Raw genomic sequence first — 27,740 nt, forward strand, 5'->3', positions numbered from 1 at the left:
TATAATAGAGGATGGCATGTATGAAATGGTTTGTGTATAAAACACCAACAAACCTACTATTACATATCTCAAAACGTTTTATCTACTTTTTTCAGAAAGGTAACTATCAACAAAGAAAACGCGATGTGACATCTACAGCTTCACAAGTCATCTTAAACATCAAGTGATGACCCACACAGGAGAGAATCCTTTCTAGTGTGACCTATATTGTGAAAAAGATTGTCACATCTATCACATGATAACCCACATGGTAGAGAAGTCTTTCCAGTGTGATTCTGCTTTCTCCCAAAAGCGTAATCTCAAACATCATATGATGACCCACACAGGAGAGAACCCTTTCCAGTGTGACTTGTGTGATTCTGCTTTCTCAAAAAAGTGTGATCTCAAACGTCACATGATGACCCACACAGGAGAGAAGCCATTCCAGTGTGACACGTGTGATTCCGCTTTCTCACATAAGGGTCACCTCAAAAGTCACATGATGACCCACACAGGAGAGAAGCCACTCCAGTGTAACTTGTGTGATTTTGCTTTCTCACTAAAGGGTGATCTCAAACGTCACATGACTACCCACGCTGAAGAGAAGCCATTCCAGTGTGACCTGTGTGACGTAGCTTACTCAAATAGGAGTTCTCTCAAATATCACATAATGACCCACACAGGAGAGAAGCCATTCCAGTGTGACACGTGTGATTCCGCTTTCTCACATAAGGGTAACCTCAAAAGTCACATGATGACCCACACAGGAGAGAAGCCATTCCAGTGCGACATGTGTGATTCCGCTTTCTCAAAAAAGTGTGATCTCAAACGTCACATGATAACCCACACAGGAGAGAGGCCATTCCAGTGTGTCATGTGTGATTCTGCTTTCTCACAGAAGGGTCACCTCAAAAGTCACATGATGACCCACACAGGAGAGAAGCCACTCCAGTGTGACTTGTGTGATTTTGCTTTCTCACTAAAGGGTGATCTCAAACGTCACATGACTACCCACGCTGAAGAGAAGCCATTCCAGTGTGACCTGTGTGACGTAGCTTACTCAAATAGGAGTTCTCTCAAATATCACATAATGACCCACACAGGAGAGAAGCCATTCCAGTGTGACACGTGTGATTCCGCTTTCTCACATAAGGGTAACCTCAAAAGTCACATGATGACCCACACAGGAGAGAAGCCATTCCAGTGCGACATGTGTGATTCCGCTTTCTCAAAAAAGTGTGATCTCAAACGTCACATGATAACCCACACAGGAAAGAGGCCTTTCCAGTGTGTCATGTGTGATTCCGCTTTCTCACAGAAGGGTCATCTCAAAAGTCACATGATGACCCACACAGGAGAGAAACCATTCCAGTGTCACATGTGTGATTCCGCTTTCTCACATAAGGGTCACTTCAAAAGTCACATGATGACCCACACAGGAGAGAAGCCTTTCCAGTGTGACACGTGTGATTCCGCTTTCTCACAAAAGCGTGATCTCAAACATCACATAATGACCCACACAGGAGATAAGCCATTCCAGTGTGACTTGTGTGATTCCGCTTTCTCACATAAGGGTCATCTCAAAAGTCACATGACGACCCACACAGGAGACAAGCCATTCCAGTGTGACACGTGTGATTCCGCTTTCTCGTGAAAGGGTCACCTCAAAAGTCACATGATAACCCACACAGGAGAAAGGCTTTTCCAGTGCAACATGTGTGATTCCGCTTTCTCGCAAAATGGTCACCTCAAAAGTCACATGATGACCCACATAGGATAGGCCATTCCAGTGTGACACGTGTGATTCCGCTTTCTCACAAAAGGGTGATCTCAAACGTCACATGATGACCCACACAGGAGAGAAGCCATTGTAGTGAGACATGTGATTCAGCTTTCTCTCAAAAGGGTCTTCTCAAACATCACATGACTACCCACGCTGAAGAGAAACCATTCCAGTGTGACCTGTGCAATAAAGCTTTTTTTCGCGTAAGGGTCTTTTCAAACGTCACGTCACATTATTGCCCATACAGGAGAGAACCCATTGCAGGGAGTGTGACCAGTGCAATAAATATCTTTGATGAAAAACTGTTCTCAAATGTCACATGATGATCCATACATGGTTAAGGCCTTTACAGTGTGTCCTGAAGCTTTCTGATATAAGGATGATTTGAAATTGCACGTGATGACCCACTCCGAAAAAAGGCCTTTCCAACAGCTTGAAGGAGCAGTAACTAACTAGCAGCATATGATAATGAGCGCAGGTGAGAAGATTTTCTTGTATGACTTTATGTGCGATACAGGTTTCTCGCGAGATACTTTCAAATGCCACATGATAATACGTTCCCATAGCAGCGGAATCACCCTGTTATTTCACCCCTACCACATCCTCCTCTAGGTTTTAGTGGGGAAAGGGTGGCGTGTCCCCAGCTTGGTTATCTACTCTTCGGCGGTGAAGACGAAGTTTTATACTGGGGAGTGACCAAAAATTTCAGCATTTTTTGAAGGCGAAACTGCGAGAATTTGAATAATCCCATAACACCGGAAATATAATTAGGAATACCCGTCTAGGATATTGGCTGCACATTATTTTGATAAAGTAGCATGCAGTTGATACTCCAGGATCTATGTGGGGCGCCCCTATGAACCAGAGCCACACACCATTTTGTCTGTTATAGAGGAGGACTCTTTTTCCCAGAGAAATGATGACACTCTTATTGTACTGCGACTGTCCCTCCGTTATGCTGTCCCCAACCCCTTATATATTGCACCTACATTCATTGTTTTGTCCATTTGTTTAGATTAGTTCTATCCACAAACTATCATATGCATCCTGTTTCACTTTAAAACAGAAGCATGAACATTGCTCTGAACGTAGAACAGAACACCCACACCTTTCTTGTCATTTATATCTTGATGAAAGTGTTTAAATCTCGCAATATTAAATTCAGCTTCAAACTCTCCACCATGTCTCGGTTATTCCTATTATATCGAGATTTTCGCTTTTGACATATACGCCTGTATTTCATGTATGTACTATACAAGATCAAATATGTGATGGTTTGTATGGACCTGCCTAGTGTATGCCTTATGGTCTCTTGCAGTCTCCTTGTATGTGTGATATAAAAAGAGTCATATTAAAATATTTAGAAAATGTGAACTTTTGTTGTATTTTTCCATTGACCTCTTCAGTACGCGTCAAATTATGGCGGGAAGCATCAGGTGCCTGATGCACGATGATGCATCACAATACTCGCGTTATACAGCAGTATTACTCGTTCTCTTCCACTCTGAATGTTATAACGACAGAAAATAGGATCAGGCCAATTCACAGGGTTTTTTTTGGAGTCACTCGACCACAACTACAAAATAAATCAATATATAACCGTGACGCAGAAGCTGGCATCCTCATGCAAGTATAGAGACAGTTTCCCCACATTTTCCGCCATTGTCATTTTATCGCATGCAAAGATATGTAAAGATGTTTGCTGGTCTTTTTTCTTTCTTTCTTTTTCTAATTACCACTGATTTTACTATTGATATCTGGTGTTGAAAATATTCAGAATGATAAAAGCCAGTTGATGACGCATGCAAGAATTGCAGCCTTGAAATTTAACACAATGTAACCTAACCTAATTGTTGGTAACTGCAAAGATGCTCGTCTTAGTGTTTTGAAAATCGTTGCTGACATTACTATGAATTTATTGTATTTAAACATGGGCTAGCAGATGATATAGGGAAGGGTTGCAGACTGGCAAACATCTTTGTGGATACCTAGAATTATGTAGAATCATAACTATACATTATTGTAAAAGATATATATGTATGGAAGAGAATGAAAATTATCTTGTATTAACTTATGTGTTGTTCATGATAGTCAATGAGTCAAACTGAGTCTGTATATCAAGCCCCCCTCTGTCTGTGTCAGGGTTGTCGACATACCAGGCAGACGACTTGGCGTTGAAGTCACCAGCCACCCATGATCAGGTTGGGGATGGATTGAGGCTAGTTAGTTAGCTAAATTGAGGCCTGAAGGTGTTTGGAACTGGGGGGGAATGTACATGTTAACTATTGTCAGTGTTGATTTGTTGCCTGTGCGGATTCGAATGGATTGGATTTCTGTAGTGTTATCTGTGGTAGGGAGGAGAATTTTGGTTGTGGCACTTGTGTCCACAAAACAGATGGAGTGGTGGATCAGGGTTGCCGTCGGTCCGGTCTTGTCTTCTGATGGTGGTGTAATTATGAAATGGTGTTTTGTGTGAGTGTCTTAGTTTTGTTTCTTGTATAATTGCAATGTATATGTTATGTTGTTTAAGAAAGTGTTCAAGTTCATGTTTTTTCATGTTAATGCCGTCGATGTTGTGTTGTAATATGTTGATGTTGTGTGTTCTGTGTGTGTTGTATGTTGCCGTTTGGGGTTGAGGTTGGGGTGTTAATGGGGAAGGTACAGTATCTGGGTTAGATAAGGGGGGAAAGGAGAGATTGGGGACAAAGGAAAGGGAGTACTGATAGGGGGTAAGGGCAGAGGGGGGAAATTGGGAGTGGGTAAGGGTGCTGGCTGGCTGTGGTTGGGGAAGTGGGAGTGGGGTTACTGGAGGGCAGGCAGGTAGAACAAGTCCAAGTGTTTGTGTATTGGTTTGTGTCAGCAAGTGTTGTACAAGTGAGGTGGGCCCAGTTTTTGCACATATTGCACTGAACTAAGCCCTTTGTCTGTCTGCTCGAAGTAATGGGTTTAGAGCATGTTGGGCATGTGTATTTTGTGGTGGGCCCAGGATTGCTCTCTGCATCTCTGGCTAAAAGTAGAAGAAGAGGGGTGATCGCCGGAAAATCACCCCTCGGTGCAGAAAAAAAAAACGTAACATTGCATGTTGGGAAAAAGGATTGTGGTACTCCCTAAGGCAGGCATAGCTCCTCTTGGGGATCGGTGCCACCTGCGTAGAGCTGATGGCCAGGGCTGATTGCTGCTGTTTGGTCCCCAACTCTTGGGGTTGGGGGGTGGGTGGTCCCACAACGTAGACGCTGCAGCTCCAGGACCACGAGAGATTGAAGACGCATCTCTTTATACACTCAGGACAGAGCATATCAGGATAACCTTTTTTGTCTTAATATGACCCCCTCAGTTGCTATTGACATCATTGGTCTTCATCTGATGGGCACTGTTGGCAGACTCACAAGTGTGTTCATCTTGCATTAGTTGTACGTTTGACTCCTGCACTGCACTGCACTGCACCTTTTTGTGATTCCCAGCAAGCAGTGATTGTCGTGTATCCAAATAGCCCAAGTGCATCATGGGGCAAAGGCTTGGGCTGCAACAATGTAGGCTCTTGACCTTGTTGAGATTAGTTCATAGTTCTGCTTTGACACTGTGATTGAGAGTTTGTGGCTTTGTAGACTATTTTCTCATCCATGGGGAAATTCTAAATTGTTGAAATAGGTGCTATAAAAACATAGTGACAGGTTTAAGTACACTTTTAATATCTGACACCACATGTACAAGAATGTCAAGTACGTACACAGCCGCACAAAGTTACGTATAATTCGAAACTGTTTGAGATGACACAATTCTACTCCTCAAGTAGAAATTAAATTTATTACAATAATAAAAAATTAATGTGATTTGGAGTTTTCCAGTAGTAGTAGTAGTAGTATTTTGTGAAAACGATTATACAAGTTAAGTATTCAAAATTATCCAGATTACAAATTAAATTTCACTGACCCATTTATTTATTTGTCTAAATTACCAACTTTAAGTGTAGTTGATTCGGTTTTTAGTCAAAGTTGAAACCTGTAAGTTATTTAGTGACGACTACAGCAAGAATGGGGACGGACAGGAGGAGAGCAAAGCAAGGTAGAATGCATTATGACAGGTAAAACATCCCTCATGATTTTTAATTAACTATGATACTACACAAATTACCAATTGAAATCACATGTATGTTTGCAAACAATGGTGCACATTCACTGGATGCTGAAAATTGAGAATTGAGTTTTACACACATATATATACCAAAGGCTGAGCCCCCCCTTACTCCTCACCCCTTACAAGGAAGGAAGGAAGGTAGCCAAAGTTAAAGGCATAATACTTCCACTCCCACCCATTTCATCCCCATCCATCGAGTTTTACTCATGATAAAGAAATCTGGTCTGCAATCCCAGGGGACTGAGTGAGGTATGGCACTAACACAATGCATCATTGGCACTGAGGTTCTACTCTTTGTATTTACTACAGTAAGAAATGCAGAAGCAAAGTCATCAGGATTTATGATGTCATTTTGTTGCAGACACTGAACGAATACTGCAAATCCTATTTCATATGAAATTCAAGGAACTGATTAATAACTCTGCATTGGACAAGCATATTAAGAAAGTCAATAATTTGAGTGTCCTTAACATCTCCAATGACCTGCATATTTTGGAACGCATCTGTAGTCGCAATTTATTGATTGTGCTGTAGTCACTGATCACATTTAAATCATGACAATTGCGGGACAAAAGTATACGTTTGGTCTCCATCGAAAAAATAAAAAATAATGATAACAATAATAATAAATGCATCATAAAAAAAAAGACACTGGGCCATGCCAATGCTCTTGATTTCAGTCATTTTTGGACGAGGTAAGGTCAAGTGAGGATATTCCTCACATCTGGTGACTCCATTGATAAGTTATCATCACTGAACTGGGCAAGCATTGAGTAAGACACCATGCAGACGGTACATGTCTGTCCAGTCCCTCCTCTCGCTGTTGAGTACGACATTGCGGATGCAACCTTTAAAGTTGTCTCGGCTGGACAGAGTTCCCCGAAGTGCCGAGTCTGTCAGGGAGAAATAAATATCAGAATATTGTTCTTTTTGAGCTTTCCGGACCTGGTTCTCCTCCTAAATTTGCTGTTACTCTTGTGGAACTTTGAGCATATATATATATTTATCATTCCCATATGGCCTTGCATGTAAATGAAAACCTTGTGTCCAGAGTGTACTGTGGTTTCAAAGAATTAAGATTTTGCTTAACATGATTGGGTGTGGTGACAGGCTATGATGGGTGTTCTGTAAATGCAGTTGTTCCAATGAAATGGCCTTCATCTCCTTTGTCTGTCTATCCATCCATCTATTTACATACCAAGGGCTTCTTCCCCCTATAAGGAAGGCAGCCAAGTCGTCAAAGGCATGCATGCACCCAATCCCATCATCCATTCCACTCTTATCCACCTCCCTCTCTCCCTCCCTCCCATCTTAGCTCCTTCCTGGTGGGTGAAGGGCCATCAATCCCTGTCTTCTTCTTTCTTTCTTTCTTCCCACTGCTCGCATCAAAAGTAATACAGCAAGGCAAGGCTCCTTCACTTAATCGGTGACCCCCCTCCCCTCTCTGTTCCTTCATGTATGTAAGTGGAAAATGGACATGAGGAGGAGAATTCCCTTTGGGCTGCATCAAAGTATCATCCATGCACACACAGTCATTCTCCACTTATCCCTATCACCTGCCTTCTCTCTCTCTGTCTTCCTTGTTCAGACATTCCCTTTTGTAATCTCCTTTGTAGTAATCATACAAAAGAGGCAATAGAGAGAAGCCATGCTTGTTGTTGTTGTTGTCATCAAAGTGATGATGAAGATGTAATGGGAAGAAGGGGATGCCAAGACCTGCCTGCCTGCCTGCCCACCACCCACATACCCACCTGGGAGGCCGCCGATGTACAAGGGTGCCTCAGTCTCTGTTCCAGTGCCCTTGGTGGAGCCGTTGAAGCCGTAGGCCTCCGGATGGGTGTCCACCCTGAGGGTGAGCGAGTCCTTGACGTAACTGGCTTTGACCGTGTGCCACTCGTTGTCACACAGGACGAATTTGTTGTGCAGCGACACCTGGGCTTGGAACTGGTGGCTGTGACCCATGTGGACACTCAGCACCACCTGGGAGGGAGAGAAAGAAAGCACTTTTAAGTTTGTGACCAGGTGCACTCACGTTATGATGACCAATGTACAGACACTCCTCCTCCTCTACTTATAAACGTTTGACTTGTAAACTTTCAGACATACAAACAAAGCCTCAAGGCTACTTTAGTAGTTTCAAAGGTATATGCCAAGGGATTTTTCCCCTTTGCAAGGGAGGTAGCCAAAACGAAAAAGGCATAATTCTACTCCCACCCATTTCATCCCCATCCACTCCACTCCACTCCCATTCACCACCCCTCCCTCCCTCTCTCCTTTTCTTGGCTCCTGAATGACGGGTCTTCCCATTGCCCTGGGTCATAAACAATGCAGCAAGACACAGGAGTGCCTGCCTGTATTTGTGATTGATTAATTATTAGGAGGGACTCACCTGTCCGTCGTACATTTGGAGGGAGAGCGCCGATCCTCGAGGGTCAGCAACGGAGAGAAGAACTCCATTGAGCTCCCAAGTGCGGAACTCTAACTGCAGCTCCAGCAGAGAACCCACGTTGAACTTGTCACCTGAGCGAGCGAGCGAGCGAGGGAGGGAAACACAGGAGGTGAAATCAAGAGAACCCACATTCGTTCTTCAACTGCTGGTGATGCAAAGCCATAACTCTAAAACTCACCATCATACTCCCATGCAGTGGGACATGAGAAACCCCCTGATAGGGCAAACCCCCGTCAGTCGGTCAGTTGCAGTAAGCATTCTATTTCATTCTATTCATATATGTACATATTTATTCTTATTTGTTTATTTATTTATTTTTTTAGGCCCAATGTTGTACCGCCTTACTGCATGACTGTGGCTGTCAAGAACCAATGCAACACAACCCACAGTGGGCCGGTCGGTCGGTCCCAAGAATCAAACTCACGACAGACAGACAGACAGACAGACAGACCACCTGTTCATGAGTTGGACACTATATCTACCGGGCTACCTAGCGCACAGCCACACTTACCGTAAATTGCGTAGGCATCACCTGGGAAGTAGGACCCGGGCTGGACAGCAGCGAAACACTGGCCAACACCCATGACGCGGTCCTTCCGGGTGGCGCTCGGGATCTCGTACATGACCCCGTTCAGATTGATGTTACGCAGGCACCCTCTTAGGGGCTCTGTCATCTGTGGAGGAGGAGGAGGAGGAAGAGGAGCATGTGGCAGAGGTATGTCAACAAAGCTGCTACATAGATTCAATGTGCTACAACAAGTTAGTTTACAGGCAAGCTGTAATGTATTTGTGTACAACTGCTATGGGAACAAAATGGGAACAATCGGTAGGGGAACGACTGGTATGGCAATAAAACTGCTACAGATTAACAATGTGCAACCTACAGGAGTAGACTAGTTAGTTTACAGACAATCTGTAATGTATTGTAGTCTTTGTATTCCAAGGAGCCCAGTCAGTCAGTCAGGGTGTGGCATACATCATACTAGCCATTTTGCCAAATCTGGCTCTCTCTCTCTCTCATCTTCCATCTATGTGCTACTTGATTTTTTTTTTATTTTCTGTATATACTAAATGAAGTTGTATAGTAGTAGTAGTAGTAGTAGTACAATAAGTACCACCTCTCAGGATTATAACAACAGTCTGAACCTATTCTATGACATGGCAGTACTTTTACCCTTCATGTTGCCACGTCTAGGTGTCTGTCACAGGAGAGACTGGTGGAATGGGGTGGGTGGGTGGGTAGGTTAGCTGATCATCATCATCATTATAATCCTAAAAAGTTATATTCATTGTACCATACAGCTGCCTTTACCATGTACAGAATATAAAAAGAAAGACAATTCCAAATAGCACATAGACACATAGATGGGAAATAATAGTCGAGGTACTTATAGACTATATTGAAGCGCACACAGTATATTGCATGTTATACTATGACTGTCCCTTCGTTATGCTGTCCCCCAACCCCTTGTTGCTGTCCTGTACCATTTCTCTGAGTATTCTCTTTCTGATTGGGGGAATTCCCTGTGGTGGGGGAAAAGAATACTGCCACCAAGTTTTCCCACTTGGATCGTAAGAGGCGAGAAGAAAGGGACGGGGAGAGGGACTAGGCACCCTTCTCCCTGTAGCCCCAAGGGGCAAATTCCTAAAAATCAAAGGAAAGGCATAAGGGGTGCTGGAGGGCCTCGGGCCAGCACCCTAAGGTTTGGTTCTTTTAATGTGCGTGGATGTGGTACAGATGAGAGTAAAAGGGAAGAGATAGGTAGTATGTTTGTGAGAAGAAAGTTGGATGTGTTGGCTTTGAGTGAAACTAAGTTGAAAGGGAAGGGTGAGTGTAAGTTTGGGAGTGTAAGTGGGAGGTTATCAGGAGTGAAGAGAGGGCGAGGGAGGGAAGGGGTGGCTATTCTATTAAGTGAGGAGATAGGTAAAGTGGTAGTGGAGTGGAAGGAGGTTTCCTCAAGGATAATGTGGAAGGTGAAACTGGGAAAGGAGATGTGGGTCTTTGTAAGTGCATATGGGCCGGGCAGTGAGAAGAACATGGAAGAAAAGGAGGCCTTTTGGATAGATTTAAATGAGTGCATAGAGGGTTTAGGAAGAAATGTCAATGTAATAGTACTGGGAGACCTTAATGCTAGGGTGGGAAATGGTCCAATCGATGGAGTGGTTGGGAAGTGTGGAGTTCCAGGAAAGAATCGTAGTGGAGAGTTGATGGTGGAAATGTGTCTAGAAAGAGAGTTGATGATAGCAAATACAGTGTTTCGGAAGAAAGTCAAGCATAAGTACACATGGGAGAGGGTGGTGGAGGGAAGGGTGGTAGATAGAGCGCTAATGGATTATGTAGTGGTAAATAGGATTATGATAGGAAGAGTTAAGGATGTACATGTGCTAAGGGGAGAGGGTGGGGGAATATCGGATCATTTTTTGGTGGAAGGTAAGCTGAGAGTGGAGGATAGATGGAGAAGGAGGAAAGGGACAAAAGGTAGGGAGGTTCTTAGAGTGAACTCCTTGAATGAAAAGGAAAAGGAGAAGGAGTACGAAAAGAAGCTGAAGGAGGAGTGGGAGGGAGTAAAGGATAGAGCAGAGATGGGTGTGGAGGAGGAATGGGGATGTTTCAAGGAGGGAGTCTTAAAGTGTGCAAGGATGGTGTGTGGAACAAGAAGGACAGGGGGAAATAGAAGAAAGGGTAGTGAATGGTGGGATGAGGAAACAAAGAAGGCTGTAGAAGAGAAGAAGCGAGCATTCACAGATTGGTTACAAAAGAGGACAGGGGAGTCATATGAGACGTACAAAGAAAAGAAAAGAGAAGTAAAGCAAAAGGTAAAGGAGGCAAAGAGGAGAGCAGATGTGAAATGGGGTAGGAGTATGACAGAAAATTTTGAAAGTAATAAAAAGATGTTTTGGAAAGAAATTAAGAGAGGAAGAGGAGGCGAATCAAGTAAGGAAGAAAAGGTAAAAGGTACAGATGGAGAGTTGATAATGGAAGAGATGGCAGTGAGGGGAAGATGGGCAGAATATTTTAGGGAGTTGCTGAATGTGAAGGAGGATAGGGAAGGAAAGATAGCTGCAGTGGGAAATGCGAAGAAAATGAGAGTGAGGAGTGAGGAGAATGGAGGAGAAATAAGGAAGGATGAGGTGAAGGCAGCTGTAAAGATGATGAAAGCAGGTAAGGCACCTGGTCTGGATGGATGTCATGCAGAATGTCTGAAAAAGGGAGGTGCAGTGATGGTGGACTGGTTGGTGAGGTTATTTAATGTTTGCTGGGGAGAGGGTAGAGTACCGGAGGACTGGAGTAGTGCCTGTATAGTTCCTCTTTACAAGGGAAAAGGGACAAGTGTGAATGTAGTAATTTCAGAGGGATTAGCCTGTTGAGTGTAGTAGGGAAGGCTTATGGGAGGATCTTAATTGAGAGGATTAGGAGAGGAACAGAGGGAGTAATTGGTGAGGAACAGTGTGGATTTAGGACGGGTAGAGGTTGTGTAGATCAGATCTTTGTGGTAAGACAGATATGTGAGAAAGCTATAGGAAAGGGGAAGAATGTTTTTTGGGCTTTCATGGATCTGGAAAAGGCTTATGATAGGGTAGACAGAAAGGCACTGTGGGAGGTTATGCAGATTTATGGGATAGGAGGAAAGCTTTTGGGAGCTGTCAAGAGTTTTTATGAGAGTAGAGCATGTGTTAGGATTAGAAATGGAGAGAGTGAGTGGTTTGAAGTAAAGGTGGGACTTCGTCAAGGATGCGTTATGTCGCCCTGGCTGTTCAACTTATACATGGATGGGGTGGTGCGAGAGGTGAATGCAAGGGTAGTGAGTCAGGGATTGGAGATGGTTAAAGAAAATGGAGAAAAGTGGGAGGTGAGCCAGCTGTTGTTTGCGGACGACACTGCGCTTGTGGCAGGGTCAGAGGAGGGATTGAGGAAGCTGGTGGCAGAGTTTGGGAGAGTATGTGATAGAAGAAAGCTAAAGATAAATGTGGGTAAAAGTAAGGTGATGAGATGTACAAGGGGTGAAAGTGGCAGTAGACTGGAAGTGAACATTAAGGGAGAGCGACTGGAGGAAGTGGATAGTTTTAGATACTTGGGTGCAAGTGTAGCAGGAAAAGGTGGAGTGAAGGTGGAGGTAGAATGTAGATTGAGAGAAGCGAGTAAATGCCTTGGTGGTTTAAAGAGTGTAATGAGGAATAGACATTTGGGAATGGATGCGAAGAGGAGACTGTATGAAGGAGTGATTGTGCCAACAGCACTGTATGGGGCAGAAACGTGGAACATAAGAGAAGAAGAGAGGAGGAGTTTGAATGTGTTTGAGATGAGGTGTCTGAGAAGTATGGTGGGGGTTACTAGGCTAGATAGAGTGAGAAATGAGGAGGTGAGGAGGAGAACAGGGGTGAAAAAGGATTTGGGAGATAGGGTTGATGAAAGAATATTAGGATGGTTTGGACACATGGAAAGAATGAGTGAAGAAAGACTAGTAAAAGAGGTATGGAAGGCAGATGTGGAGGGAGTGAACATGAGGGGACGTCCTAGGATGAGGTGGATGGATGGGGTGAAGGGGGCTTTGGGGAAGAGGGGAATGTCTGTTGAGGAAGGAAGGGAGAGGACGGAAGACAGAGGTGAGTGGAGAATGGTTGTATATGGATGATGTTGTGACTGCATGAGGAGGAATGGGCGGGGAAGTGGGGGTGGGGTAGTATGTGTGAGTAAATTTTGACGCAGCCCGAAGGGATTTCTCCCCGTCCTCGCCTTATATGCAAAGGGGGACGGAGAGGGGGGGTCGCCGATTAAATGAAGCGGCCTCGCTGTGGATGTACTGTGTCTTGCGACACTGCTTCTGACCCAGGGCGGTGGGCAGGGTGCAGGGATGACCCGTCATCCAGGAGGTGCTCAGATGAGAGGAAGGGTGGGAGGGGTGTGGAGTGTATTTAGGGATGAAATGGGTGGGAGTGTTTTTATGCCTTTTCCCTTTTTGGCTACCTCCCTTGGAAGGGGAAAAAGCCTTGGTATATGTATGTATGTATGTATAAATATAGGCAAACCATCTAGGGAGTGTACTATGTCTGTGCATTAATGAATAAATGGTGCCATGTCTGGTGTTATTCCTGAATAGATGGCAATTGACTGACTATGGTTACACTATACCTACCCTCGTCTTCTCCAATTTCCCAATCATCTCTATTTTTTCACTACTATCCCCCCCCTCCCCTCTCTCTCTCCTGCAACTCTTATTCTATGTTTGTCCTTGTCCCATGTGTTTTTCTGTATGTTTTTGCTACTTCCCTTTGACCCACTGTGTCTTAACTGCATGGCCTATATCCATATTAAAAATATGACAACTGATGATATCTAAAGAGAGACAACTGCATCTTATTACATGCATGCTGCTCAGCTTCATTCATACTGACCTGAAGAGAATTGAGTTGGTGCTGGGGCGAGGGAAGCCCACCAAGCAGAAGGCGAGACCCAACGTTGAGCTTGGCAGGCACCTTGGCCTTCAGCATGGTTCCGCCCGTGTAAATACGCACACGATTGCGCCGTTTGTCCACAACCACCTAAGGGGGGGGGGAATAATCATCAGAGTTTATCGGTGGTGTTATCAAATAGTTCAAAGTCTTGTTTGTTATTCATGCTGCTGCTGTGGATGAATTTGAAATTGACTTGTCAGACACTTCATCTCAAACACATTTACACCCTTCCTCTCTTATGTTCCATGTCATTTCTGCCCTGTACAGTGCTGTCAACACAATCATCCTTTTTTTACAATCTCCTCTTAGCATCCATTCCCACATGTCTATTTCTCAATAAACTTTTTAATCCCCCAAGGCATTTACTTGCTTTTCTCAATCTGCATTCTACCTCCACCTCCTCCACTCCTCCCTTTCCTGCCTGCCACATACGCCACCAAGTATCTTAAGCTATCCACTTCCTCCAGCCTCTCTCCCTTGATACTCACTTCTAATTTGCTGCCTGCCTGCCATCCTCTCCCCTTGTACATCTCATTGCATTACTTTTACCTAGATTTATCTTCAATTTGCCCCCTTCGTACACCTTCCCAAACTCCATCACTAACTTCCTTAATCCCTCCTCTGATCCTGCCTGCCTGCCTGCCTGCCTGCCTGCCTGCCTCTTGTTTTACTGACTGGAGACCCACAGTCCCACTGTAGCTGGCAATGACCTTCAGTGATTCATTGACATAATAGGAAGATTAATTACTAACTACAACAGCTATACCCCAAAAAGTAGTCAAGTAAACTACAAGAGCTCTTTACCACAAAGCCCATGAAAATACCCGTCCACCGTATCTCCACATTAATCTACTATGCTGCACATTTCTTTAAGAATCTGCAAGAAACTAGCTTTTAATCTTATAACATTCTTGGTGTGGAATTTTAATGTTTTAAAACAGACCAGAATTACTTGATGCATACATCTCAACCCACAGCATGATCCTCATCATCATGTACCTATTTTGTTAATCATGTTTACAGTGTATACCTTCGCTGGCCACCCACCCCCTTCAAATAAAGGGGAGCAAGGGCCTTTGGTATATGTATGTGTTTATACAAGTGTAGTCTACAGGAATGGAGCAACACTTATGGAATGCTGTCTACAAATTCACATATGGTTCCGACTTGGGCTGTATCTCCTTATTATTTAATCATCATACTTCAGTTGTATTTACCTGATTATAGTACCAAGGAATGTATTATGACTATAACTGCAACTGTGACTAGTTGAGGTCACCACACTGGCGATTTCATGCACCAAAACCCACTGCTGCTGCTGCTGCTGCTGCTGAGACCAGTCTTTCTTAATCCTCTCACTTCTCCATACATACATACATAATATGTGGATACACCCATGCTTGCTTACCAGTCTAAACAGCCAACCATCATTGCTGTTGTTGTTGAGGTTGTTCCCCCCTAGGTTGTCTGGCTGATCAAATCCAGCAGTTTCCCTGAGGATTGCCTTGGCTGGAACAGGGTTTTTCCACAAATCCCTTATACAGTGTTGCATGATTGTGTACAATGTAGTCTGCCATAATGTGTTGTATTGTGTAGTATGGGGGTGTTACATCCTGAACACTTATCTGTAATGCAGTCATCCAGCAGCAGCAGCAGCAGCCTCTCCCAGTAATGACTTGGATGGTGGCCACACCGCAGCCAGCCAGCCAGCCAGCCTGGCTAGGACGTGGACTACTCTGTCCTCCAACCAACCAACCAACCCACCAACCACTGTTGACACAATTGCTCACCTTGTGCCAGGTGCCAGTATTGAATGGGGGGGCAGTGGCAGTGGACACGGGGAACTTCCTGCCACGCTTGAGCATTGTGACTTGAACCTGGCCATTCCGAAGCTCTGCTAGGATGGCCTGTGCCTGACTCTTCTTGCGTTTGCGAACCCTCTGCATCAAAGAATACATATTGAGGTGGCACATTCAGAAGAACATGTATTAAATGAAATAGACTACCAGAAACCCTAAGGCCTACATTATAATGACAGTTCCATGTCTTTTACCCATAGAGTTATCTGACCTCTTAAAACTTTAACCAATAGTTTCAGCACTCACTACATCAAGGTTACTAATTCTATTCCATTTGTTCACCATTCTATTGGGGAACCAGCTCTTGCCTATTTCCTTCTTGAATCTAAATCACTTGCCAAAAACAGATAATAGGGTTGGAATGGAATGAGTAACAAGCAAGCAATTGAGGCCAAAACAGAGCCATTCAATGCCTACAACTGATGTGGTGACATCACACGCATGCAACGTGACCATGGCTTGGTGAAAATAGAAATCCAAACTCTATCATTTATGATAACCTACCTACCTACCAACCATGAATCCAAAAACATGCTGTCAGGGGGAATAGCTATCCCTCTAAAATTTTGGATGTACTTAGAAATTGATTCATCATCCAGCTCTAATATCTTTAAATTACTATTGTAATAATTAAAATTAATTATACATACAAGAGTGTAGTAACCTTTGGCAAGATAGTCTTTTATGAGATACCTGGAGTATATGCATGACTGGTCAAGTGGTTGGGGGAATGTATAGATGGAACAAACAAGACTAATCATAAACAATGAGTGAATAAATGAGTAGATAGGTAATTCAATTGATAGATAAATTAATAATTAAAGGCTGGTTGAGGAGGAAGAAGAAATTCAAGAAATATTAGTTTGTCTCAGACTGATAATGTCTTCATGATTACTGACCATGGTATGCAGTATTTAATTTACGTATTTATTCTAATTATTTCTATTTTCTATTCTTTCATTTTATTGTTTTCTACTTTCAGTTTCTATTTGGTTATTTACTTCTTTCTTTTGTTTATCTATCTATTTATTTGCTCTTTTATTTGTTTTTTATTGAACCTCTATTAAACATTTTCATGCGAGCATTCAACTTTCACACACATGTGTACTGATACTGATTGACAGGTGTTAGGACCTCTCACTACAACAACTCAAACAACAACATGTGGACATGACAGCAGAAACCTTGCGGGGCTAGACCATCTGTCTGGTGTCTGCAAACCTTAATGAAGGGCAAGGACGTATAGCTTTTACCTCTCCAGCACATTTTTCAACTGCAAATGGAAGTGTCCTCCAGATACAGTGGGAAAGTGTGGTTCTAGATCAGGGGTGGTGGGCAGCCTTTTTAAGCATGGGTGGGTGGGTGGGTGCCAAAATCAGTCAAACTCTTTGATATGAACATTTCTCTTGTGCCAACAAACACAGTCAAATTATAGATCCCCTCCCTCCCTCCCTCCCTCCCTTCACCTCCTATAAGGGCCCCGATCTACCACCCACCCAGCACAGCATGCCATTACCAATGGTCATACAAAAGAAGTAGGAGTTTTTTTCTTTCTTTTCTTCCAAGGTGTGCCAAGTTTTGCACATGTGCCAAGGGTTGCCCACCTCTGTTCTAAGTACATCAAGTTGCCACATTATCTTTCATCAGGCTCCCTACCAAATTACTCCATATGTTTTAAAACCATTAGTGGCTACCTACCAGCCATTTTGTCTTCTATCAAGATCCCTACCAAATTTATCTTAACATTAGTGGTTAGCAGCATCAAGTACTCCAACTCACCGCAGCCACGAAGAAGACAGCGTTCGGATAGAACGTTCGGAACTCGAAGGTAATGTTGAAGTCACTCTTAAAGGTGGCCCTCGGGACTGGGACCATGACATGGGAATCTGCTCTGTCTCCAAACTTGAGCGCCTTGTACTCGACTGTGTGTTGCGTGGGTGGCATGCACGCTTCCTTTGCCTGGTGGGAGAACCATCGCTTAACAATTCAGTTGGATCCCTTGAAGGAAGAATTGTCACCCCACAATGTCCACCTAAAGCATCAGTAACCCAGGATAGCCCACCCAAAGAACTGTCACCCTGAGTTAGGTTAGGATAGGTTCAGGTATGGTGACACTAGTCAACGGATGGGTTGCATTCTGAGCCTAGGGGTGAATCTCATCCAATGCTGGAGGATTTGGGTTGGAATCCAACCTTAGGGACACCCAATGCAATACTGTTGTAGTCCAAACCTAGGAAGATATCAGAGGGATATATTAAAAAAAAAAAATGTGTGTGTGTGTGTGTGTGTATATATAATATATATATATATATATATATGTATATACATATATATATATATATATATATATGTATATACATATATATATATATACACACAACTTGTTCAGTAATAAGAGATAAAGTATTCAATAGTATAAAATTATTTTAAAATAGAAAAAAATTATGAAATGTATATTGTGGCAATAGTCAAATAGTCATTTCACTAAAGCTGTACCATAGGAAAGGGCAAAAGTAGCCACATTGATAAAAACTGGCCAGAAATAGTTGCAGTGATTTTATGTAACCCATGTCCCTTTCCTGTTTATTTTGAAGAGGGTGATGACCAAGTTGGCTATCACATGTGCGACTTTGCACAAAAATATAACAATCACAAATAAATCACTGAAATTGCAAAAAATCAGGGGTCACAAAGCTATTTTGTCACAGCAGGCCAGATAACTGAAAGAATGACAAGCAGAGCACACATAACTATTCCTTTTTTCAATACAGTGAACACACAAAATATTTCTTTTAGAAAAACATTAAATTTTCAAAGCATTTTTGACATGTACAGCACTGCAGTGGTGGGCCGGATTTGGCGGTTGGCCCAAGGGCCATAGTTGGGTGACCTCTGCAATAAGCTGACCTGACCGTGCTACCTACCTTCGTGTGACCTTCCATACTCTGCATCTGGGTGGACGGCAAGTCCCAACACCTTCCGATGAAGGCCTCGTCGAAATGTAGCGGATTGGAGAAGGACACCAGGCTGGTGAGTGAAGGAATACATAAGAATGGGGGAGGAGAATGCAAGAGATCATCAGGACTGACTACACTAAGCAGTTCCATGTCCCTTACCACTGCTCATCAATCCTTCCCATAGTTATTTGATGTTCTTAAAACAACCAATAGTTTCAACACTCACTGCATAGTTACCAAGTCTATTCGACTCATTAACCCCACTCGACTGTTGGTAAACCACTTCTTGACTATTTCCTTCTAATACCTAAGTTTGTGCAATTGTTTAAACCCATTACTACAATACCTGCCCTGCTATCTTAATATGATGACCTTACCTGCATCACCCGTGTTAAAGTCCTTGACCCATTTGAATACCTCTTTATTAGATAACCCCACACCCTTCGTCTTTCCAGAGAGTTTAAGTTGATATCTCGAAGCCTGTCTTCTTTGGGTGAATTTCTAAGCCCTTTGATCATTATGGTCATTCTCCTCTGTACTGATTCTAGTGAACCGATATCCATCATCCCATAGGACGGAGACCAACACTGTACCACAGACACAGGACACAGTCAAGGATGGATCTCACTTGCACCAGACCCATGCATACATACCCCTTACCACCTGCCATCCCCCCTATCCATAAAGTTATCTAATTTTCTCTTAAAACCAATCGTTTCAGCAATCACTACATGGATAGTAAAGGTATGTTTTGCTTGGTTCAGTCAATAGCCTACCACAGCCAATGGCTGGTGACACGCCTCCTACTTGGCATCGTATTTGGGTAGTAAACACATTGGTAGGTGCAGTTCAAATGATCAGCTTCATACTTTGCAGCTCAAAGCAAAACAGTTACATTCAAAATCAACGAACTAGTGCTCTTGTCAATAGTGTGACAATCAATCATCAATGAGCCATGAACAATCATCATTGAGTGATAATCGCACCAAGCATAATGTACCTCAACCCTATTCAATTTGTTCAATACTCTATTGGTCAGAATTGCTTACTGGTCATTAACTATGACATCACGAATGCATCCTTTGAGTGGGAGCGAGGACCCGACCATCTCCCGAACGTCGAGACTAGGAGGGACGCCACCGAAATACAGCCCTCCGGTGTCTGGGCCAGCGACCACAGTGCCGCCCTTGTCCAGCCGGGTGCTGTTCACCTCAACGTCGTCTACAAGCAACCGAATCCTGAGGATAAGTAGGGCATTAGCAGGCTCCCGTTTCCAAGGAAAAGTTCCAGTATCACACACACACACACACATTTTCCACTTGTTTTACACGTGAACAGACCTATTTTTTCTATAGTTACATTAGGATAGGTTAGGAACTATTGGACAACATGAAATTCAAGTTCAATATCTGTGCTTGCGTGATTCTGGAATTTTACCAAGATATTTTGGTCAGAGTAGACACTGCTGTGTGAGAATGAAACCTTAATTAACTATGCAGGCAACATTTTGCTTCTTGAAATTTTTTCAAGTACACACCAAACAAAATGTGCATTTAATAAAAATTCCATCCTCTGACCATTCTGTCAGCAATTGCCATCTTAAATCAAAGGATACCTTCTACAGAATCCTACATAGGGTAGAATCAAATGTTTGTTGGGCATACATGCAGTGAGTAGGTCTAGAACTAGAATTGTAATAGGATGTTGATCTAAGAAAATTCTCAAAATTGAAGGAAGATGTGGAGGAGGAAGAAGGTGCAACAAGTGATGAGAAGGAAAACTTTCAGATTTCACTCCTCTTTCAGAAAAAAATAATGAGTGATTGTTGAAGGAGGCTGGATTTACCCATAGGCATAGTAAGCCAATGGCCTAGGGCCCAGAGGTAACTGGGGGCCTACTCAAACTAATTTGTTATGCAAGAATGGTAAGAAAAAACACAAAAAATAAATGACTATAGGCAGACATTGTATTAAAATGCAATAAGCATTTTTCAGTAAAGAATAACCATGATATATATACATATATACATACATACATACATACATATATATATATATATATATATATATATATATATATATATATATATATATATACACACACACATTGGGTATAGGCATACCATATTTCTATAAATTTGGGGACCCACTGGTGAGTTTGGCCCACAAGTACGTGAACCCATCCCTGATCTTTCTCCCGGCAGCTTCAGCTCCTTACCTGCGGTTTGTCTTCAAGACGAAGAAGGAGTGGAGAACGCCATCATTGAACCTTGCATTGGAGAGAAGACGTACACTCCCCTCACCTGCATTCAGGCGGATGTCCAAGAACCCCTCAACTACAGACACGGAGTAGAAGTCCTTGGGGTGCTCGTCCTGCCCTCGCTTCAGTGGCTGTTTGTGTGGTTCAGGATGGGAAAGCCAAGCACCAATATCAGTATTTGAATAAAGCAGTAATGACCTTGACAAAATAATAATTATATTTAAAGTCTCTTGTATATTCAGTTTGGGGGTGGGGCCAAGTAGCATTATCGGTATTTAAACAAACCAGTAATTACATTACAAAATAAATGTTTCCAGTCACCTGTATATTTTGTTTTTCAACAATTGAGTACTTGTCTTCTCTAGGTATCAGACTTCAATCACATGACAAGCAATAATACATACATACATATATATATATATATATATATATATATATATATATATATATATATATATATATATATATATATATATATATATATATATATATATATATATATATATATATTCTTTTATACAGACTATCAATAGCATATTGTAACATCTTCCAACATTTGGATTCACATTCATAAATAAAAATAATTCATCACACACTGTGACAGTGAATGGTTATTTATTGTCAGGGGGAACAAGGTTTGCACAATGTTTAGATTTAGAAATAAGTAACTCCTTCAAACATACAAGGGGCAGATTCAGGACTAGATTGGGAGGGGGACAGGGTATTCTGAAATGGTCAAGACCTATCTATTTCCATCTATATACCAAGGCCTTCTTCTCCTCCTTATAAGGGAGGGAGGGAGGGAGGGAGCCAAGTCAAAGGTACACAAACTATTTTGTTTTCTCAAAATTTGAGATAGAATGCCATTTGATATGCTTGTGGAAATTTATGTTCCTCCAGCATATAATCAAATTCTTTCCTGAAAGCTGTAGGCTGTAAATAAATTTGCTGCTCCAACAGTCATGGGGAAAATAGCTCAGTGTATTTACCCAGTTGTATTTACCTAGTTGTATTTTGCGGGAAGGGGAGCTATGCTCGTGGTGTCCTAATGCATTAATGTCATGGAGGTCCCCTAGCATCAGAATCATAAATGAATAACCTTAGAACATCCTTTTAGCTACAAATGAAGGAAGGGTAACTGTCATCACATTGGGGTTGTTTCATAGGCTGCTTCACCAGTCCTACCTACCAACAGTCGAGACTCTGAGTAAAAATGACTTCAGTTACCATATTCAATTTTTTTAAATCTCCAATTATCAAATCTTTCTGTCATATACAGCAAAGCTGAATAATGAATTTAGATATTGTAAACCAATACAAATGTTAGACATTCTGTTGAAATGTTCTTAAACAAGTCTGTCTTTAAGTCAAGTCATAGTCTAGTTATTCAGATGCAATGTTGTGATGATGGTGCTCAAGTTTTGGTCTCAATATCCTACGTGTTATGAACATTTTAGTAGTGTTAGCAAATCTATAATAATGTTCATGCGTCATATGTGTACTGATTGGTATTACTCATGACTGTCTCTGGTCCCCTTAACCCCTACGTATGTTGTCTGTGTAACTTTGCGTAGAAAATCAGTCTAATGTCGAGGACCACCTCTCCCTCATGACAGGATACGTCTAGAGACTGTTTCGAAACCTTCATCCATGCCAAGTGTTATTTGCGCCTTTGACTTGGCGGCTTCCTCCCTCCCTTACAAGGGTGAAGAAGCCCTTGGTATATAGATAGATAAGTTTGTAGACAGTGTACTGGTGGAGTGGTCCTCCTTGGGGAGATAATATATATCTTTTTCTGGATCAGCTTTTGAATATGAAGGGTAAGAGGATGCTGGGTGTTTAGGGGGAAGCTGGTGACAGATATCTAGTAGAAAAAAAAAAATCAAACTAGCAAAAGCATGCAAGAGAATTAGTCAACAAAAAGCTCTTCATGCAAGGTGAAGCCAACCATCACCACTACCCACAGGTCCAGGAGTTGTCGGGGCTGGAGAGGCTGTTGCGTGAGGCCCTGCTTCCAGATCATCATCCTTGTAGAAATATACCATTTGGAAGATTAAATTTGAGCACTTGGAGAACACAATTCAGAAGCAGTTTGGTTATGTTACTGGGCTAACCCGTAGAACTAAAATGAGTAACATTCCAGAATCACGCAAGCAGCACATGAAACTTACATTGTCCAATGGCTCCTGACATAATGTACCCCAATGTATCCTAACCTAATTTACCTTAACATAACCATCCCATAGAAAAAAAAAAAAAAAAAAAAACTCAGATGCAAAAAAGAAAAAAGTGGAAAAAGAGTTTGCATGATACTGGAATGGAACCATGAATTTTAATAAGGTAACACCACTTAGGACCTTTCTAAAATACCTGGCAGAACTGTGTAGAGAAACCTTGTCAAAGGCAAATGGAGGAATTTAGCTGTATTTATAAAACTTACACTTTGAATATTATTGCCACCATAATTAAGTAGTAAAAGATGAATATAGATAAATCTAGGAAAGATCAGCTGTAGCCAATTCATTAAGCATTAAAAGCAAGGCCTAATGTAAGAAGCTGGGACCTTTGTAAACTAACCCATTTGATGCAATACACTCTGAAAGCAGTCTCAACATGATTACAAATACCTAAATGAAAAAATATTAAATCATAATTCATAATAAATAGATAATAAATAGATGATAATAAAAAATAAAAGACAAATGAGTATTAATTAATACAAATGAAAAATACAGATTATGAAATGTGGCAAAATGTCAGTTTACTAGTGACAGTGTGGTACATCGAAACTCAAACTTCAAATAATTCTTGCAGATTGTTTAAGTTTGAAAAAGCTTGAATTTTAAAGCAATTTCTCATTTGAATTTGAAATTTAATATAACATATACAATACACTAGAACTGTTATCTTTTACATTTTGATTCCAATATCGATATTGGAGTCTTTTCTTTGGATACTACATTTTGAATTTTCATCAAACCATATGTGTAGAATGTGATGTATGAATTTGACTTCTGAGGCAAAAATTGATTGAAAAATCAATTTTGATTCTACATTATTCAACCTCTGGGGTGTTCAAGTTTCAAGGTACCACTGTAGACAAATCTTGAATTTTGGTTTGTTAACCCAAACTAAATGATAGTAATAGATAAATAGGATAGATAAAAAAATGACTCCCAGTACCAAATATGCATGACTGAAATACCAAATGCTACATACTTTTACGGCTTACAATATTATGGGCTGTTGTCTAACCGACTATTACCTGTCCAACAAAGGTGGAGAGCATGAGGAGGCCATTGGGTTCCATTGTTCGAAAACTGAAACCAAAACTCGAGTTACGCCTCAGCACGTGGGAAGGTAATTCTACAAAGCCACGGCCAGGGAACCCGACATCTTTCAGGGGCTGTGGAAGGAAGAGAGCGGACATGACATCATGGGTTGTGCATGCAGTTATGGTAATATATTCAAAGTATGTGTAAGCATGCATGTATGTATCGGCCAAGTTTGGACTAACAGGAATTTTTCTCAAAACTACACCCATCTCCTTACCTTTGTTTATCACACAGTCATAAATTACTTGTTTTTTTTCTAACATCCTCTCAGTTTACAAAATTTATTTACTTCTGTATCAATGTGAGAGTTCCACTACCAAACTCACCTTCTTTGAGCAAGAGTTTTCGATGCCATACGACTGGCCATCAGTAAGTGGGTTCTTGCCTTCCTCCAGTACACGAAGTCCTGTCATGCAGCCCAGCAGAGACCGAAGTGTCAGATCCTCTTTCCACCTAATGGTACAAAGAGAGGAATGACTGTTGAGCAAGGAAGAGGGAGGGAGAGAGAGAGGGAAGGTATGGGATAGGGAGGATGGATGAGTGGAGAATGGGTGTGTGTATTTACCTAGTTGTATTTTACAGGAAGGGGAGCTATGCTCATGGTGTCCCGTCTTCATATCTCGTTTTAATACAACTGTTTTGAAATTCATGTATTGTTTTTGCACACACCACTCTCTCATCTAACTTGTTCCAAATGTCTATTGCTCTGTGAGGAAAGCTGTTCTTTTTCAGATCTCTTCTAGTGTGTGTGTGTGTGGATGATACTTTGGTGCAGCAGCAGCGCAATGGGATGTTCTCCCCGTCTTCTCTCGAGCAAGGGAACAAGAAGAAGAAGAAGAATGCAAGGGATAAGGGTGAATGGAGAGTGGTTCACTCAGCCAGCCCAAAGGGGTTCATTTCTCCCTGTCTTGTCTATTTTCCGCACGAGGGGAGGGAGGGACAGAGATTGGGGTTGCAGTGTAAGTCAAGTGGCTGGCCCTGCCTGCTGTAGACGTGCTGTGTCTTGCTGCATTGCCTCTGACCTGGGCATTCATTGGGCAAGAGACATGCAGGTAGTGGATGATAGGAATGGAATGGGTGGGTATTGCACGTGTGGTGTGCCTTTGACTTGGTTATCTTCTTTATAAAGGGAAAGAGGCCCTTGGTGGTATGTATGAAAAGAGTTGCTCTCTACAAGACTTACTATATGATATGGCTCATACCTGGTCCTTGCCTCCTAGACCAGAAAGACAAATGACAAATATTCCCTACACTCGCTCTCGTTGGCCGAATGTGTCAAGGGTGAAAGCAGTTCGAGTCCTGCTTGCTTGCTTGGCAGGCAGGCAGCAAGTCAGAGTATGACAAAGTCGCAAAACTACTCCTCTTCCTATCAGGAGGCTAGGACGGTGGCCCCTACATAGGACTTTGTAGCGTGGAATTTAATAAACCATGCCCTTGGTTCAACTCGCCGGTGGGTGGCATGGTTCGAACTGCTGGATATCCTGCCGACCGACCAAAGTGACATGGCATAGTCATCTTTGTGTAACAAAAAGTGGTCTTGTGTTTCAATCCAGTGGTACCTGAGGCAATAATTATCATAATTTCTTGCAAAACTGCATACAAGGTCTCGACTTACGACGGGGCTGGCTGGTTGGGTTTCGGGAACAGTATCATGTTTGTGTACACAAAAAGAAGTGGGCTGTGTTTTGATCTTGTAGTACCTGAGGCAATAATTATCTTGTAAAACCGCATGCAAATGCTCCTCGACTTGCAATAGGGGTTGGTTGGTTGGTTGGTTGGTTTCCGAGAAACCCATCCCAAGTCGAAAATGGGCGCCACCGCCGACGACACAGAGAGGGTTGGCGGCGGCGGCGGTCGCGACGCCAATACAAGACGCAATGCAACAATCATCATATAAAACTGACTATTGGGCATTTGAATATATAGATGACTACGTGCGCCAACCCCGGATTTTTTCTTTCTTTCAGCCAAAACCCATCGTCACTTCGAATGATCGTAAGTAGAGAGGAATGTGCTGTACATGCATGCATGTCTCTCATGGCAGAACAAGGATTACCAAACGGATTTCACCAGAGCGGGGCTTTAAATAACTGAATGACGACGAGCGCGTGCCGCAACACCGTTTTCTTCAATACAATACAGTGAACACACAAAGAAATCAAGTCACCCACCATGTCTATTTACTAATATGCAAAATATGTAGGCTACAAAACGCCAAAAATCTACAAAACGAATGCACAACTTCCTATGGTAGAGGCCAGTCAAGAAGAACCAAACTTAGTCACCGTTAGTTGCCGTACAATGAACACGTTCTGCTACAAGGCAGCAATGTCCCTCGGTTCCTCACTCACTCACTCACCTGACTCTGTCGAACTCTGGATCGACACCCCCAAAGTAGAACGGGTAGGCAGCCAGGTCCAAATCGGGCCCGCCCTTCTTGGTGCCCACCTGGTCCTGATCGCCAACTACCAGGCGACCAGTACGTTTGCCATCTGTAAGGGGAGAACAAAACAATTCCAGAATTACGCAAGCACGTTGTCCAATAGCTCCTGACCCAATGTAATTTAATGTAACTACATACATACATATACCAAATGCTACCACCACCAATTCTTCCCACTTGAGTCGTAAGAGGCGACAAAAAACGGGACGGGGGATAGGAAGGACTAGGAATCCTTTTACCTGTAGCCCCACAGGGGACATTCCTAAAAAAAAGTAAAGGCATAAGAGGGTCTAGGAGTTTTCCAACCAGTACCCTAAGGTTTGGGTTAATTTGATGTAATTGTTCCTTTAAAAATATATCTTTCTGATGCAAACGAGCAAGAAGTGATTGTGTGATATTGGAATGGTTGTTGACCTGCGGAAAAGGGATCGATGAAACTTGTGTTACTCGCCAGCCAGTACAGTACTTTCAAAATGATGTCCACTGAGGAGGTTTGTGGAAATCACAAGAGCAAGTTACGGGTTATGAGGGTTGAAAATACGTCTTTATATGTATAGATTATAGGTTCGCAAGATTGTGATTTCCATCACAATAGCTTTATATGTGCCTTGACTCAACTTCAGACTTGTACATTTCCCCCATTTTTCTAAAGACAGAGATAAGTAAAACAAGGCAGAATGAAGAGCATACTAATTCATCATCCTTCAATGATGGATTTCTGATTTACCTATGGCGCTGTTTTGCACGATTGCCTGGATCTGCGTCATGTCAGCACGCGCAGCAGCGGTGGTAAGTCGACGATTGGATCTCATCGTCAACCTCGTTCCAGCATCGAACTGGACCACAAACACCACGTGACCACCCTCCAGGGACAGGCTGAAGTACTGATTCTGTTGAAATCAAAACAATAGGGAAGGAAGGCGTAAGTGGTCTGTCTGCAAGGGACTGGAAATCAAAGTCGTGTACATCCAGACACACACCACATCGGGAACGAGAGTAACCACCAGATTCGATTCAAAGGGTCTTAGTCTGGTGTTTACTCTCTTTCCTGATATGGATCCCAGACTCCAGATCTTCTTCACCACATA

The 27,740-nt window shown here is 42.5% G+C and overlaps 2 protein-coding genes across 4 annotated transcripts in view; one reads left to right on the forward strand and one right to left on the reverse strand.

The window, feature by feature from the left end:
- Positions 1–3,145, forward strand: part of LOC143031694 (uncharacterized) — a 44,501-nt gene extending 41,356 nt beyond the window's left edge. For both annotated transcript variants that reach the window (XM_076195855.1, XM_076195854.1), the window contains exon 2: positions 96–3,145. In XM_076195855.1, the coding sequence (XP_076051970.1) occupies positions 236–1,633 (1,398 nt within the window). In that variant the 5' untranslated portion in view covers positions 96–235 and the 3' untranslated portion in view covers positions 1,634–3,145. The remainder of the gene's footprint in view (positions 1–95) is intronic.
- A 2,284-nt stretch (positions 3,146–5,429) lies between these two features.
- Positions 5,430–27,740, reverse strand: part of wb (wing blister) — a 77,398-nt gene continuing 55,087 nt past the window's right edge. For both annotated transcript variants that reach the window (XM_076195857.1, XM_076195856.1), the window contains exons 32-46: positions 27,380–27,542; positions 26,569–26,701; positions 24,536–24,662; positions 24,140–24,280; positions 22,839–22,901; positions 20,833–21,005; positions 19,665–19,853; positions 18,583–18,685; positions 17,438–17,617; positions 15,590–15,739; positions 13,740–13,886; positions 8,857–9,019; positions 8,286–8,416; positions 7,648–7,876; positions 5,430–6,789 (exon numbers count right to left, since the gene is read on the reverse strand). In XM_076195857.1, coding sequence (XP_076051972.1) covers positions 6,647–6,789; positions 7,648–7,876; positions 8,286–8,416; positions 8,857–9,019; positions 13,740–13,886; positions 15,590–15,739; positions 17,438–17,617; positions 18,583–18,685; positions 19,665–19,853; positions 20,833–21,005; positions 22,839–22,901; positions 24,140–24,280; positions 24,536–24,662; positions 26,569–26,701; positions 27,380–27,542 — 2,235 coding nt within the window. In that variant the 3' untranslated portion in view covers positions 5,430–6,646. The remainder of the gene's footprint in view (positions 6,790–7,647; positions 7,877–8,285; positions 8,417–8,856; positions 9,020–13,739; positions 13,887–15,589; positions 15,740–17,437; positions 17,618–18,582; positions 18,686–19,664; positions 19,854–20,832; positions 21,006–22,838; positions 22,902–24,139; positions 24,281–24,535; positions 24,663–26,568; positions 26,702–27,379; positions 27,543–27,740) is intronic.

Source organism: Oratosquilla oratoria, chromosome 12, assembly GCF_046742065.1.
Source record: "Oratosquilla oratoria isolate Oo_2021 chromosome 12, ASM4674206v1, whole genome shotgun sequence".
Lineage (NCBI taxonomy): Eukaryota > Metazoa > Arthropoda > Malacostraca > Stomatopoda > Squillidae > Oratosquilla > Oratosquilla oratoria.